Source organism: Petaurus breviceps, unplaced genomic scaffold (genome assembly GCF_028583685.1).
Source record: "Petaurus breviceps papuanus isolate PSGF00001 unplaced genomic scaffold, PetGlider_PUasm1.0 90700, whole genome shotgun sequence".
NCBI lineage: Eukaryota > Metazoa > Chordata > Mammalia > Diprotodontia > Petauridae > Petaurus > Petaurus breviceps.
In genome coordinates, this window is record NW_027187315.1 from 5680351 (window position 1) to 5695986 (window position 15636).

General features: G+C 39.6%; 1 protein-coding gene across 3 annotated transcripts in view; it reads left to right on the top strand.

Moving 5' to 3' along the window:
• LOC138144429 (uncharacterized) overlaps positions 1–15636 on the top strand; it is a 70963-nt gene that overhangs the window by 31293 nt on the left and 24034 nt on the right. Inside the window, exon 1 of one of the 3 annotated variants that reach the window (XM_069065737.1) lies at positions 5740–13661. The exons of the other annotated variants lie outside the window; for them this stretch is intronic. Within the exon in view, the coding sequence (XP_068921838.1) occupies positions 13658–13661 (4 nt within the window). The 5' untranslated portion in view covers positions 5740–13657. Of the gene's footprint in view, positions 1–5739; positions 13662–15636 lie in introns of those variants that run through there. 3 annotated transcript variants of the gene reach the window in all.

Sequence of the window (15636 nt, forward strand, 5' to 3'; positions counted from 1 at the left end):
GCCATGTAACCTTGAGCAAGTTACTTAACCCCAATTGCTTAGGGGCAGCTAGGTGTCTCAGCGAGTAAGAGCACCAGCTCCAGTGTCAGGATGACCTGGGGATCAAATCCGGGCTCAGATTCTCAGCACCACACCCAGAAATAACTGGCCGTGTAACCTTGAGCAAGTTACTTAACTCTGATTGCTTTTAAAAAAAAAAATGTTTTTAGGTTTTATGGATTAATGTGATGTTCAGGTAATTGTGGGCAATAGTTTGATATGTGATAATTGTCTCATTCCAGTACAGTTAACTAGAAGAATTGTTCATGATATTTTGAGATCTGTATTTGTAGTAATGGTGATTTAGTTTTTGTCATTCCATAAAAGTTTCTAATGTATAATTCTTACCATCACATTATGATCTATGATGATCTATGAAGTACTTGTTAAGTGTTATTTTTTACACTCTGCAGTGATGGGTTGCACACTTTCTATGATTCTCTTGCATAAACTACATTGATCATTAAATTATTAGAGATGGGGCGGCTAGGTCACGCAGAGAGTAAAGCACCGGCCCTGGAGTCAGGAGGATCCGAGTTTGGTTCTGGCCTCAGACACTTAACACATACACACACACACACACACACACACACACACGCACACACACACACACAACCTAGCCGTATAACCTTGGGCAAGTTACTTAACCCCAATTGCCCTCCAAAAGGCAAAAAAAAATTGTTAGAGATAACCCTTCTGTAATTTCTGACGATAAAGACCTCATCTGAATTGCCATTATATATTCATCTATTTCCACAAACAAATCTGCATGACTCAAAAATTTGTTCACTAATTCTTTGTCAATATATTGTTGGCTGATAGTATGCAAATGTTCCTTGTGGAGGGATTTTTTATTCCATTCTTGGGTGCTCCATACAGATGTAAGTCACGTATAGTTACATTTGATAATTACATAGTGATGTGTACCTGTTATCGGGATTTATTATTGCTTGGTGAAGTTATGTCTGCTTGTTTCAAGAGATTTCCTGGAGTTTTGACTGGTTTATCATGTGCTTTAAGAATGTCTATCAATACTCTTCCTTTTTTGGTGAGGATGTTTGAATCTTCACAAATATTTTTGTGAGGATACTTTCAAAGTTTGCTATGATTTAATTTACAGTTCTGAAAATGTACATCAAGACTGGAAGAGCCTAGGTGTTAATTTCTTTAAACATGTTTTTCCCATTCTGCTTTGATTTCAGAATGTTAGTAAATCTCTTAATATATTTGGGGACAATCTTCCCTTTGATCTTTTTGCTCAGTATTAGTTCCTTAGAGAAAACCAAAATATGTAGCTATTGCCTTTATCCCTAGTCTCAATGTAACCTTTGGATTCAGCTTGAAACCTTCAATCTCTATCTTTTCTTGGAGTATGCTAAAGATGTTAGGCTCTTTGGGACTGTTATTGTTATTAGCTAGCAATAAATGCTCTAAGTTTTGCAAGAGCTTTACAGATATCTAATTTTATCTTTGTAATAACAAGTGCTAATATTATTGTCATTTCCATTTTACAGATCAGGAATCTAAGGCAGGTAGAAGTTAAATGATTTGCTATAGTCATACAGTAAGGAATCATCTGAGGTCAGATTTTGACTTAGGAATCCTGACTTCAGGTACAGTTCTCAATTGACTGTGTTACCTAGCTGCTTAGTAATAGTAATAATAATTATCATCAGCATCATCATCATTGTAATAATTTTCAAGAAAGTCTGCTTGCTGCTGGGTCAGATAAGTAAAATTGTAAGATATAGTCCCTGCTCTCAAGGACCTAGCATCCCTGAATTGTAAACACCTGTATCTATAACTATGTCCTAGGCAGAAAGCCTTTTCCTTTACATCCTCCCAATACTGTCATTATTTTGTTCACTTAATGAAAGGCTTTTATACCCACCTCCTCCAAATGATCACTCTTACGGCTTTCCTCCCCCCAACTCTTTCAGCTGAGGACCTTGCCTCAGACTGAAAAAATTAAGGCATTTGCTGAGAGCTCTCTCTTTTCCTCTTATCTTGCATAACTTAGATGTCTTCCTTTGCCATCTTTTTCACTCCATTTCACATGAAGAGTTTGCCTTTCTTCTTGCCAAGGTTGACCATTCTGGAAACATCCTTGATCCTATTCTATCTGGTATTCTCTTGCAGATTGTCCCCTCTATCATCCCCATTCTCCTACCAGTCCTGTCTCTCCCAATCTACTGGTTGCTTTCCTGCTGTCTACAGACATGTGCATATCTTCCTCATCCTTAATTTTTTTTTTTTGCTTAATTCTTTTATAACCATAAGCTGTCATTATATCTTTCTCCTTTTCATGACTAAATTCATTGCCTATATTTCCTCCCCAATAACTCCTTTAAAAACTCTATGCATTCTGGTTTCTCACCTCATTATTTAACTGAGTGCCCTCTCCAAAGTTAGCAATGATTATGATTGCCAAATCCTTAACCTTCTTGATCTCTGCAGACTGTCAATCATCCACTTCTCCTTGATGCTCTTTTTCTCTCTCTAGGTTTTCATGATACTGCTCCCTCCTGGTTTTCCTCTACTTCTGTCTCACCCATTCCTCAACCTCCTTTGCTAGATCTATATCCAAGTTATGTCCACTAACCATGGATGTCCCCAAGGCTCTGTCCTGAGCCCACTTCTCTTCTCCCTTTCCTACTATCCAATACCTAACTTCCTCATTGCTGTCAAGGGCACCATCATCCTCCCAGTCACTCAGATTCACAACCTAGTTCTTATCCTGGACTCCTTTCTCTCTCTTATATTTCCCCATATCCAGTCTGTTGCCAAGTCCTGTTAAATCTACCTTTGTAACATCTCTTGTATATATGCCCCCTTTTCTCTTCTTATTGTGCCACCACTCTGGTGAAGTCTCTCATCACTTGATCCTTGAACTTTTGAAATGGCCTTCTGGTTGCTCTCCCTGATTCGTATCTTCCCTATCCACTCCACCCTTCATTCAGCTGTCAAAGTGATCTTAAAGCACAGATCTTACTATACCACCTCTTTAATCAATAAACACCACCGGCTTCCTATTATTTCCAGGCCACTCTATTCAACTTTTTTTTTTTGCCTTTTGGAGGGCAATTGGGGTTAAGTAATTTGCCCAAGGTTACACAGCTAGTTTTTTTGTGTGTGGGTGTTGAGTGTCTGAGGCCTGAACTGAACTGCAGTCCTCCTGACTCCAGGGCCAGCGCTTTACTCACTGAGCCTCCTAGCCTCCCCTACTCTATTCGACTTTTAAAGCCCTTCACAACCTGGTCCCTTCCTGCCTTTCATGTTTTCTTACACTTAATAAAGTGTAAGAAACACATTCACATAATCAAAGATCCAGTGACCCTGTTGCCTCACACATGCCTCATACTCTTCTCAAGATTCTGTGAATTTTTTATTGGCTATCTCCTATATCTGAAATTCTCTCCCTTCTCCTTTTGCCTCCCGGCTTCTCCAGATACATTCAAGTCTCAGCTCAAATCCCACCTTCTGCAAAAAGCCTTTCTCAGTGCCCCTCAATGTGAGTGCCTTTCCTCTGAGATTGCCTCCTGTTTACCTTATAGAGTCTTTGATATACATCATTAGAATGTAAATTCCCCTTGAGGACGGGAACTGTTCTTCCTTCCTTCCTTCCTTCCTTCCTTCCTTCCTTCCTTCCTTCCTTCCTTCCTTCCTTCCTTCCTTCCTTCCTTCCTTTCTTCCTTCCTTCCTTCCTTCCTTCCTTCCTTCCTTCCTTCCTTCCTTCCTTCCTTCCTTCCTTCCTTCCTTCCTTCCTTTCATCCCTAATACTTACCATAATGTCTGGCACACACTAAGAATTTAATAAATATTTGTTGGACTTTTTTCTATTATTGATACCATTATCTTCCCAGTCACTTGGATTTTCAAACCTTGGGAACATCTCCGACTCTTTTCTCTCTTTTACATCCAGGGGTATGCTGAATCCAGATCTGAAGGTCAGAGAGAACGATTGTTAAATTTTCAGTGTGAGCATTCACACCTCAGAAATTAGCAATTTATTGCTGCACTTTTAAGAAAGTGAGAGTAAATAACTGCAGATTAAATTTAAAAGTGTGTCCTGTGTATATTTTTTTTGAGGAGAGAACCATTTGTTAAAGACTTAACAATGTACCCATGCTTATATCCAATTAATTGTGAAAATCTTTAGGTGCTATTTCTGTAATCCTTCTTGCATCTGTTCTCCCTTTTCTACTCAGTCTCTCATCTCTTACCTGGATTTCATTAACTTTATAACTGGTTTTTTAGTCTTTATTCTCTTCCCATTTTAATACATCCTTCACTTTTTATCCAGTCATGGAATCTTCTGAAAGCACAAGGCTAAACATATCACTCCAATGTTCAAAAACCTTCAGAGTGACTCCTTGTAGTTTACCAGATAAAATATCAGCATCCTACCCTGGGATTGTAAACTCTCCACAATTTAGCTCTAACCTACCTTTCTAATCTTTTAAATATAATAACCCTCTTCATTCACCCTGTATTACAACTATACCTTGTCATTTCTTGATCTTTTCCCATGCTTTTCACTATTCTGGGCTAGGCCTAGCTAAGGCAAATCTAGTGATTCAGGTTCAGGAATGGAATTCAGTGAAACTCTCATGTTGTCCCCCCTTCAAAAAAATTCAGTCAAAATAAATTTGCTTACAAGAATATTATAAGGACACAATTCACCAAAAATAGAAATGGCTCCTTTTTCCCTCTACATTTTCTAGGACAGTAATGCTGGGTTAGAAAAATATCAGGCCAATGAGACCTGACACTCAGGGATAGACCTTTGGCATCTTTTGCACCCTGTGATGTACATACACCATGGGTGGGTATTGCATTGTGAGAACTCTCTTTTCCAATGTACATTGAAATGCAGCTGTAACTCATAGCTTTAGAGAGATGCCCAAGGTTCAGGTAGGCTCTATTACTTGCACATCATCACATAGTTATCAATCAATCAATCAACAATCATTTTATTATGTATCTATAAATAGGTCTTGCCCTCAGGTAGCTTATATTTTTAATACTTCAGTCAAGGTAGGTCACCTGTGCTTTGTGTTGCATATGCAGGGGGAGATATGACTCATGCTTATTTAAATGAATACTGAAGTAATGGAAATTATTTCAGTTGCTTACAGAAATGTATTCTGAGAGAAGAACTTCAAAGATCTAATTGAGAAAGGAACATCAAAAAATCAATTAAGTAATTAAAAAATTCAATTTTATTTCATATTCAGTTTTGAATTTTCTTTCTCTCCCCTTTCCATATCCATATTTGCCCATTGAGAGGGCAAAAAAATCCATTACAAATATGTAGTCAAGTAAGACAAATTCCTGCGTTAACCATATCAAAGAAAGGAAAAGGAAAGCAAAAGAAGAAAAGAAAGCAAAAGAAAAGAAAGGAAAAGAACTGATTTGATCTGTGTCCATCAGCTCTCTATCTGGAGGTGGATAGCATATTTCATTATGAATTCTTTGGAATTATAGTAGGACATTTTGTTGATCAGAGTTCCTAAGTCTTTCAAAGTTGTTTATCATTTGCTGTTGTTATTGCAGAAATTTAATAACTGAGAAATAGTTCTTATTCTAATAAATTTTGCTCAGTTTCCAGTATATATTAGAAAAGAGACCTTTACCAGATTAAACTTGTTCCAAAGATTTCTGCCCTCCCTCCTCCCCCCCCCCCCCCCCCCCCCATTTCCTGCTTCTCTTCTAGTTTTAGCTACATGGTTTTCAGCTTACACTGTTATGTGGTATGATATGTAGTTCTATGCTTAGTTTGGTCAGAAAACTTTCCAATTTTCTCAACAATTTTCATTAAATAGTCAGTTCTTGCCCAATAGCTATGATCTTTGGGTTTATCAAACACTAGGTTACTATGCTTATTTGATTCTGAATATTCAGCACCTATTTTTTTCCCCATTGATTGACCTCTCCATTTCTTACTCAGTATCAAATTATATTTTGGTGATATGGCTTTTTAGTGTAGTTTGAGATCTGATTTTTAAAGATCCCTTTCCTTCCCACTTTTAAAAAATTATTAATTCTTTTTATAATCTTGACTTATTTTTTTGTCCAGATGAATTTTGTTACTATTTTTTCCCCTAGCTATCTAAAGTAATCCTTTGGCATTTGATTGGTATGATACTTATGAAGTAAATTAACTTAGTATTGTCATTTTTATTATATTGGTTCAGCCTACCCATGAGCAACTCCCTTTTCTCCAATTATTTAGATTTGTCTTTATTTGTATGAAGAATGTTTTGTAATTGTGTTCTTGTGGGTGTGTTTATCAGGTAAACTTCCAAATATTTTGTACTCTCTGTAGTTGTTTCAAATGGAATTTCTCTATCTCTTCCTGCTGGATATTCTTGGTCATATACAAAAATGCTAATGACTTGTGTGGTTTTATTTTATAGCCTGCCACTTTGCTGAAGATGTCCATTGTTTCAATTAGTTTTTTCAGTTGACTCTCTAGGGTTCTCTAAGTAATCCATCATAATCATCTGCAAAAATCGATAGTTTATCCTCTTTGTAAAGGCTTATTCACTTAATTTCTTTATCTTGTCTTATTACTATAATTAGTGTTTCTAGTACAATATTGAAAAGTAATGATGATAATGGGCATTCTTGCTTTACCTGTGATGTTATTGGAAAGTCTTCTAGCTTATCCCCATTACAGACAATACCAGTTATTGGTATTAAATAGATATTACTTATCATTTTAAAAAAAGTTCTATTTATTCCTATTCTTTCTAGTTTAAAAAAATACAGGAATGGATGTTATATCTTGTCAAAAGGTTTTTCTGCATCTATTGAAATAATCCTATGATTTTTGTTGTTTTTGTTATTAATATGGTCAGTTATATTTATAGTTTTCCTAATACTGAATCAGCCCTGCATTACTGGTATAAATCTACCCTTGTAATGATGTATGAGTTTCATTTTATGTTGCCGTAGTCTCCTTGCTAATGTTTTATTTACAATATTTGCATTCATATTCATTAGGGATAATCGTGTATAGTTTTCTTTCTCTGTTTTGATTATCCCTGACTTAGGTATCAAGATCATATTTGCATCATAGAAGGAATTTGGTAGAACCTCTTTCTACTTTTTTTGAACAGTTTACTTTGTATTAGAATGAATTTTTTTAAATACTTAGTAGAATTCACTTATAGAGAGAGGGACTTTCAAATGGCATGAAGTTTTGAATGGCATATTGGAGTCCATGGAATTTCGGATTTGAATGAGAGGTCAGTCCCATTATGATCCTTGACCTCCAGGGCCTGCAACTCTAGAGACTACTATGCATCTTCCATAAGGCTATGCCTCTATGGAGAATAATATACCTGAATTAATTCATAAATGACTAATGTACTTTCACTTTGTTAGACTCTCCCAGCCCAGTGATTCTGAACTTCCAGTTGTGATTTTTCAACTCTTCCCCAGTCATCAGCCTGCCCTAGTCCTCATCTGCCTGCTCCCTTATTTCTATCCCCCTCCATCCAGCCTTTCCAACATCCCACTCTAAAGCAACTTACTCTATCCACTGTGTTCTCTGAAAGTCTGCTCCGCAAGCAATAAACTAGATTTCATCTTAAACCCTTTCCTTTTTTCACTTCTTCCATTTTTTGGCTTGATGACACAGTTTCACTGACTGCTCTTTTCAACACCGGTTGTACCTTTACTCATACCTCAACCCACTCACTGATTATGGTGAGGGAGTTAGAATACTCTTTGCTCCTTATTGTCATTTCTAGATTTTCCATCTGCCACTGTTATTCAGTAATCTCCCTTCATTTGAGGTTCATAAAATCTGTATTTATCCCTCAGTCATGATTCTGGTGGTCATTGTCTACTTATCTCCAGGACATTCTTCTTTCTTCTTCAATTAGCATATGTCTCATAGACTTTCTCTCCTACCCTGCTCTGGTCTGAATCTTAGGAAACTTTAGTGTACCTATTGATATTCCCTCACCCATCCTAATCTCTCACTTTTTTAAACTTACTTGTTTTCTGTTATCTTACTCTTCTACCCTACCTCTGCTACACACAGAGATGAGCACTTCCATGTTTATGAACTCTGAAGTTCACTTATCTCATCACAGTGTTGTCATCCTACTTTTTCCTCTCCTTCACAACTCCAAAACCTATTCTTCATTCTCACTGTTCACTTGACCACTAGTCCTTCCACCTCTTACTTCTTTCCCAGACCATCACTCCTGCACTATCTATGTTTTCCTGCCATGATGACAAATGATGTTATATGATTAGTCCCATTGCCAACCAGAAAAAAAGCAAATTGCTTATTGGCTGACTATGGTTGCTTAAGATATTCCCTAATGTTAAAACTGAGACAACAATAGAAGCAGAGAAAAGATACAAAGAAGAAGGAAAATAAGAAATAGGCAGAAGGAGCACTGAACAGCAGAAGCAGCAGTTTGAGATTAGAAGCTATAATAAAGACAACAAGAGGCTGTGGTGAAAAATGAGAATAGAGAAGAGAAGCACCAACTTGAAGATTACAAATGGTAGCATTCAGTGGAATAACAATCTAAGATCTGCACATTCAATTCAATTTCAAGTCATCAAGCACTTATTTGGCATCTACTACGTGCAAGCCACTATCCTACATGCAGGGATAAAAAGACCAAAAAAAGAAACAGTTCTTGTTCTCAAAACATTCACATTCTATTCTCATATCCTAATTATTCCTAATGGACTCTATGGCACACTATATGATCTCTAAGGTCTGTTACAACTCTAACAGACTACAAATTTATGAGTTGTATTCATTCTACAATCCATAAACACCTATTATGTGTAGACATTCACTCTGCCATGCCCTAGGGATACAAAGACACAAAATAAATGCCTCCCCTCAAGGAGTTTCCATTCTATTCATGAGAAAACAGCAGGTACATAGAAAAAATGCAAATATAGCCATACACATATATGTTTATATATATATACATATATATATATAATTTGTTTATATGCATGTATTTCTGAAAGGAGGACACTAGCAACTGGGGCATAAGGATTGCCTTCTTATATCTTATTTAACAGCATGCCAACTAGAATAGTGCAGCAGTTTGGGGTATTTACTGAAGGGACAAGCAGCTGGATATATCTCAATAGCTCCTAAAGGCACAGTGTAGTAAGTATTGTTCATAATGATGACTCTGTACTATTGAGAAATATGAATTATGCCAAACTTTTGCTATTCACTGATACATAGAAATATATTTTAATTTTATTCAAATGGTTAAAATGTTTCAATACTAAATTTTCAGTTACCTGAAAAATTAACTCATTATTCATAGCTCATTAACCCAAACATTATGAACTGAGCTTTTGCTGTATCAAAAAATAAAATAAATGGGATGGGGGTGTGTGGAACCAAGATGGCAGAGTAAAGGCAGGGACTCACCTGAATTTTACCAAGTTCCCCTATAAACAATGTTAAAATAGTACCTCAAAATGAATTCTAAAGTGGCAGAAAGGCAACAAAAGGACAGGTTGAAACAACTTTCTAGCACAAGATAACTTAGAAGGTCAATAGAAAAGGTCTGTCTCACTGGGGTGAGAGTGGACCTCAGTTCTGTGCAGGCCATGCTCAGTAAGCTAGCACCAGGCCTTGGGTGCTATTGAATTGGTAGCAGCTTCCAGAACTCTCAGCCTACAGATGGGAAAGGGGTCAGAAAACTGGTCAGAAGGAGATTACAGGGTACGCTTTGCTGGCATTGGGAACAGGGCTCTGCTGCATTGCCCATATACAGTTCTTGGTCGCAGCCCCAGGGTAAGGGGGAACACTAGCAAGAGCAGGAAACCCTGGGCATAGTTCCATGGCAGAAAAACAGTACTTGTGGTCACTTACAGATCAGAGCACAGGATGAGAGAGCAGTGACCACACTTTTCTTTAGTTAATACCACTTTGGAAGAACCCAAAACTTATATATCCCAAGAACTAACTCTGAAAAGAGCAGCATAAAAAACCTGAAGCTTGAGATAGTGCCCTCTCCACCCCAAGAGCAGAGCCCAACTTTAATATAAAGTTAAAAGTCAAGAAATAGGCTGGAAAAAATGAATGAACAACAACAACAAAGAGCCTGACCATAGAAAGTTACCATGGTGACAGGGAAGGTCAAAAAACAAACTCAGAAGAAGACAACAAAATGAAAGCAGCTATATGCAAAGCCTCAAAAAATTTGGAGGTATCATTGGAAACAGAGAGAAATTACAGGGAAAATTAAATGAGAAAGAAATCAAGGTAGGAGTGGGGGAGGGGTAATAGTAATGTAGAATGTAAGAATAAGTGATTTGTGTGTCTTATTGTCTCTTTCTATTAAAAACCAGATTCTTTTTCTACCATTTAGCTAGTCTAAGCCTTTGTCATAATTACAGATAAAAATTACTGGCTTGGAGGCAATATTCTTTATATATATATTTTTAAAATTCACCTACATTTTGGTGTTGATGGAACTCTTTGTGGTTTCATGTTTATTTTTCTTTATTCTAGAGGAGGAAGGAAAGGGATGTCAGTATCTTGTGTCCTTGGGGGTAATAAGGAAAAGGAATAAACATGTGTATAAATATTTAGAGTAGTTTTGTTATCATAATGGCACACTTCCTAGACAATGGACTGTGGCTGGATTGAGGAGGGTTTTTTTTTTCCCTTAGAAAGCAGACAGGAAGTTTATTCATGTTTTATGGCTCAAATAATGTTTGTATAAACATAACCACTATTTGTGTTCTCTTGTTGGCATTGCTTGGTTTCAAGTAGCTGATTGGTATGAGTGTGGGTAGTGTGAAAAGTTCAGTGGAAGTATTGTATATGAAAAATGAAGGAATCTCTACCTTCATTATACTGCATATTTTTCTTGCATAACTGACACAGGTTTATAAAACATGCAAGTTACTAGAAATGTTTCTGTTTATTTCCAAAATACTCATCTCTTCTCCTTTTTACTTATTTTCCCCTACATATTCCTTATACATTCCCTAGGTGTACATGTTTGCCTAGATTAACCTAGTGGTCATGTATCTATAACCATTGTTTAAAATGCCTTTCTCACAGAGACTAAAAAACAAACAAACCTGTTACTCTATCTTTAAGGGTCAAATGGAATGTTCTGGAAAAAGGATGGTTTGTGCTGGAAGTTTTGAGTTGACAGTTGAAAAATGCCTTACCATGAGATGCTTTTCCTTATGGAGTCAAGAAGAGATTATGAGGTTTTGGCTTTTTATCTATATGGATCTATGAGATAAGCTGTGGAGAGAGACTACCAAAAATGATAGTTTGAGAGAAATGAAGAGATTGTTTCCTGTTGTGACTGAGGAAAACCTAGAGAAGACAGAGAGAAATGATATGGAGAGATATTCTTTTCTGATGAGGCTATTTTCACTTTTATCTTTAAGAGGATTTTTAAGAGGAAATTATACTTTGTATCTTGAAAGAAACTGAATATGTAGAACTGAATTTTTATAAGTAAGAAGTCATTGGGTGTTAGAGTGAGGGGTTAAGTGGGTTCTGGCTGTGTTCTTTAGTGTCTCAAAATATTATAAATAATTAATAAATGTTATATGCTTTGATTTAATATCATGTGAGATTAAGATATTTTCCTATTTAGTAAAGTAAAAGTAAGCTATTAGGAGAGTTCTTAATTTTATTAACTAGCATATCTAATGAACTGGGATGAGAGCTTGAGGTAATTCATTAGTGGGAAGAGTTAGCAACTTTTTTCAATGAGAAAGAAAATATCCAAGCACACCCTTTGATCACTCTAGAGTTTGAGATGATAAATGTTTTAAAAAGAGTAAGAATCAAGTGGTAGTTTGAAGGGTAAACTACAAGTGAGTGTAACAGACCCCATCTAAACTGGCTGCATCTCATCATGTAATGGAGTTGTCTCTGGGTTCTCAAAGCTTATAGCAGTAGGAAAAAAGTTATAACTGCTCCTTCCAAGTTAGAAAGTTTTTAATTGGTCTCAGAGATGAATTGTGCCTTTTTTCCATTAATGACCAGATCAGAAAGGCAGATCACTAATCTGACCACAGGGTGATGAATGTTTTTCAGTCACAACAATTCATATATATATATAATGTTATTTTTAAAGTTCTAGATACATTGTAATGTGACAGATATGCTATGATTCCTATCAGTGTTGAAAGAGTAAGTACACTGATGAAATCACTGACCCTTAAAGTCCTCATCTTCTGATGCTCAGATGCCTTTTACCACTTTCTTCTCCATTACACTTATCTCACATGATGAATTAGCCTTACTAACCCCTCTACTTGTTCAAGAGATCCCATTCCATCCTATCTCCTCCAACAGATTGCCCCACTCTTCCACTTATTTTCTTTTTTTTTTTTAAGCAATCGGGGTTAAGTAACTTGCTCAAGGTTACACGGCCAGTTATTTCTGGGTGTGGTGCTAAGTATCTGAGCCCAGATTTGATCCCCAGGTCATCCTGACACTGGAGCCAGTGCTCGTACTCACTGAGCCACCTGGCCACCCCTAAGCAATTGGGGTTAAGTAACTTGCTCAAGGTTACACGGCCAGGTGTTTCTGGGTGGGTGCTAAGTGTCTGAGCCTGGATTTGATCCCCAGGTCATCCCAACACTGGAGCCAGTGCTCTTACTCGCTGTGCTACCTGGCCTCCCCTCTTCCACTTATTTTCAATCTCCTCTGTCTACTGGCTCATTTCCTACAGCTTACAGAGATGTCCATGTCTCCCTCTATACTGAAAAAATCCTCACTTGATCTTTCTATACCCTCTAACTAGCATTCTATATCTCTTTTGCCCTTAGTAACTAAACTCCTAGAAAAAAGTAATCTATAATGGGTGCCTCCACTTTTTCTCCTGTCATTCATTTTCTTACTCTTTACAATCACGTTAACAACTTTATTCCACCAAAACTGCTTTTTCCAAAACTGCTACTAATCTCTTAGTTGCCAAATCCAACGACCTTTTCTCAATCCTCATTCTCTTTGGCCTCAATGCGACCTTTGACATTTTTTATCACTCTCTCCTCTTTGATATTCTCTTCTTTCTAGGTTTTCAGGACATCATTCTCTCCTGGTTTTCATTCTTCCTATCTGACCACTCCTCCTTTGCCGCCTTTGCTGGGTGTTCCTCCAGATCATGCACTCTAACTGTAGGAGTTCTTCAGGGTTCTATTCTGGGTCCTCTTCTCCCTCTATACTACTTTGTTTGATGATCTCATCAGTTTCCATGGATTTAATTATCATCTCTATGCTGAGGTCTCAAATCTACCTATCCAGTCTCAAACTCTCTGCTCACCTTCAATCTTGCATTTCTGATGGGGGAGGGGGAGGGGTTTATGGGCGGTGCCATGGTTGTTTTGAATGAATATGTATAAGCTTGATGGGGTGATCTCCATATAAGGCCATGGGGTGATCACCATATAAGGTCATAAATGTAAGACTGCGATGTGATTGGCTCGGATTCGCTATATATTTTCTCGTGTGAGAGGGCTCTCTCTCTCTCCGCCATGTAACTGCTGAAGAATAAACCACCCCGCTTCACTCCTCCGCCTTCTGTCTGGTGTTTTTTCCCCGTGAGGGGCCGGTGACGACCGAAGACCCGGGATGGGTAAGTGAGAGGGCCGTGGGGCTAGTCGTCTAGATCTGTTGTGAGGGCAAACGCCCGCAACAGATTTTGGCGCCCAACGTGGGGCTCGACCTTTCGGGACGACTAGCTGGCGGACGGCCTGCTGGACGCAGCTGGTCTGCTCCAGTCGCCAGGCAGCCTCGAGGCCACTGTAGCCTCGGGAAGAGGACAGGATGGGAACAGGGCATAGTATCCCTGTATTTAGGCCGGAGGAGAAAGGGGTGATAGCGGCGCAACTTTATAAGCTCTGCGCCCAAAGGGGGGCAAAAATCCCCATTAAGACCTGTAGGGAGTTTATAGATAAGATCTGGGACATATGCCCTTGGGTCAGGCATGTCGGCATACAGGCCGATAGATGGAGAGTTGTGGGACAGCAGATGGCAGCTTTTGAGAATGGCTGCCCTGGTTCGCTAACACCCACTGATTTTTCGGTTTTTAAGATAGTGGACGCGGCATTGAATCCTTCTCCGATTGCCGCTTCCCGGTCCTTGGCCACACAGGTAGGCTCCTCATTAGCCGGGTCAGATTCAGAGTTAGAAAAAGGGAAGAACAAGGAATTGAAGGACCCAGGGGGCTTCGGTCAATATCCGTGGGAGGACTTAAGAGCTTTGGTAATGAATCAGGCGGCGGATAGTTCCGCTAGCAGTTCAGAAGGGGAAGATGAAGGTAAAAGGAGTGGGCGCCAAGATGGCGCCCGGGGATCGAGGGAGAGAAGAAGGACCCGGAAGGACACTCCCTCACGTTGGGAGAGGAGGGAGAGACGGGAGAACAAAGGGGAAACGGATGCAGGGGGCGTGCTCCCCACTTCCGCGCCCTTTACCTCCGCCTTGCCACCAAGCACCTCCTGTTTGCCAGGCAATTACTGTCCTGCCCCGTCTTTCGCTGCTAGTTCCGCATATGTCGCCCCTCCCTACCCTCCGCCCCCGCCTCCTCATTATGAGAAAAGGGGAGAGGCGAATATTTGTGAGGGAGAGGGGTTAATAAGGCGGAGCCTCCGTGTGGCGGCGGAGGCGGGCGCGGAGGTGGACTTCGCCTCTTGGGATGTCTATCCCATTTTGACTGATCCCCTTACGGGTCAGCGTACTCATTCTCCCATCCCATATAAGACACTGAAAGAGTTCAAAGAGGCGGTGACTAAGTATGGCCCTTCTTCACCTTATGTTAGGAGGCTACTTATGAACCTAGTGACCGCTCACCCCTGGACCCCGGGGGATTTTGACGAGCTAGCTATGTCCTGTCTAGACCCTGCTATGCATCTTGCCTTCCAGGCACAAGTGAAGAGGGAGGCCCGGCATTTGGCCCAACTTAGACCCGGCAGGGCCCCTCAAGACACTGAGCACTTAATTTGTGGCACTGGCCATTTTTCCAACCCGGCCGTGCAGGCAGCCTATGGGCAGTTAGAATTAGATGATGTCAAGGCCGCACACATAGCGGCCTGGGAGAAGGTTTCTGCCAAGGGTATGACAGGGGGCCCTAAATTAGTTGGCCTGAAACAAAGACCTGATCAGACCCCCCTTTCTTTTGTTAACCAAGTTCAGGAGACGGTCCATAGGACCCTAGGCAGCGGCCCTGGAATGGATATACTCATTAAGCAATTGGTTAAGGAAGGCCTGCGCTCCAGGGAGGCAGCTGCGGTGGCATCCCTGCCATCGGAGGCCCCCTTGGAGGACGTCATAGATAAGTTAATGGACCTGCCCCCGGAAAATCCGATTGCACAGTTGGTTTGCACTGCCCAGGATAGGGACCGCCAGCTTGTACAGGCGCTGGAAAAATTGACAGTCTCGAATACAGAGAGGGAACAGAGCCTCTTGGCGGCTATACAACAACTCAGCTCGTCAGCCCAGAAAGGTCCCGGCAAGCAGGCTTGTTTTCAATGTGGTCAATACGGCCATTATAAGGCCCAGTGCAAAGCCACCTCTAGGGGAACACCTCCTAAGTGTTTTAACTGTGGACGCCT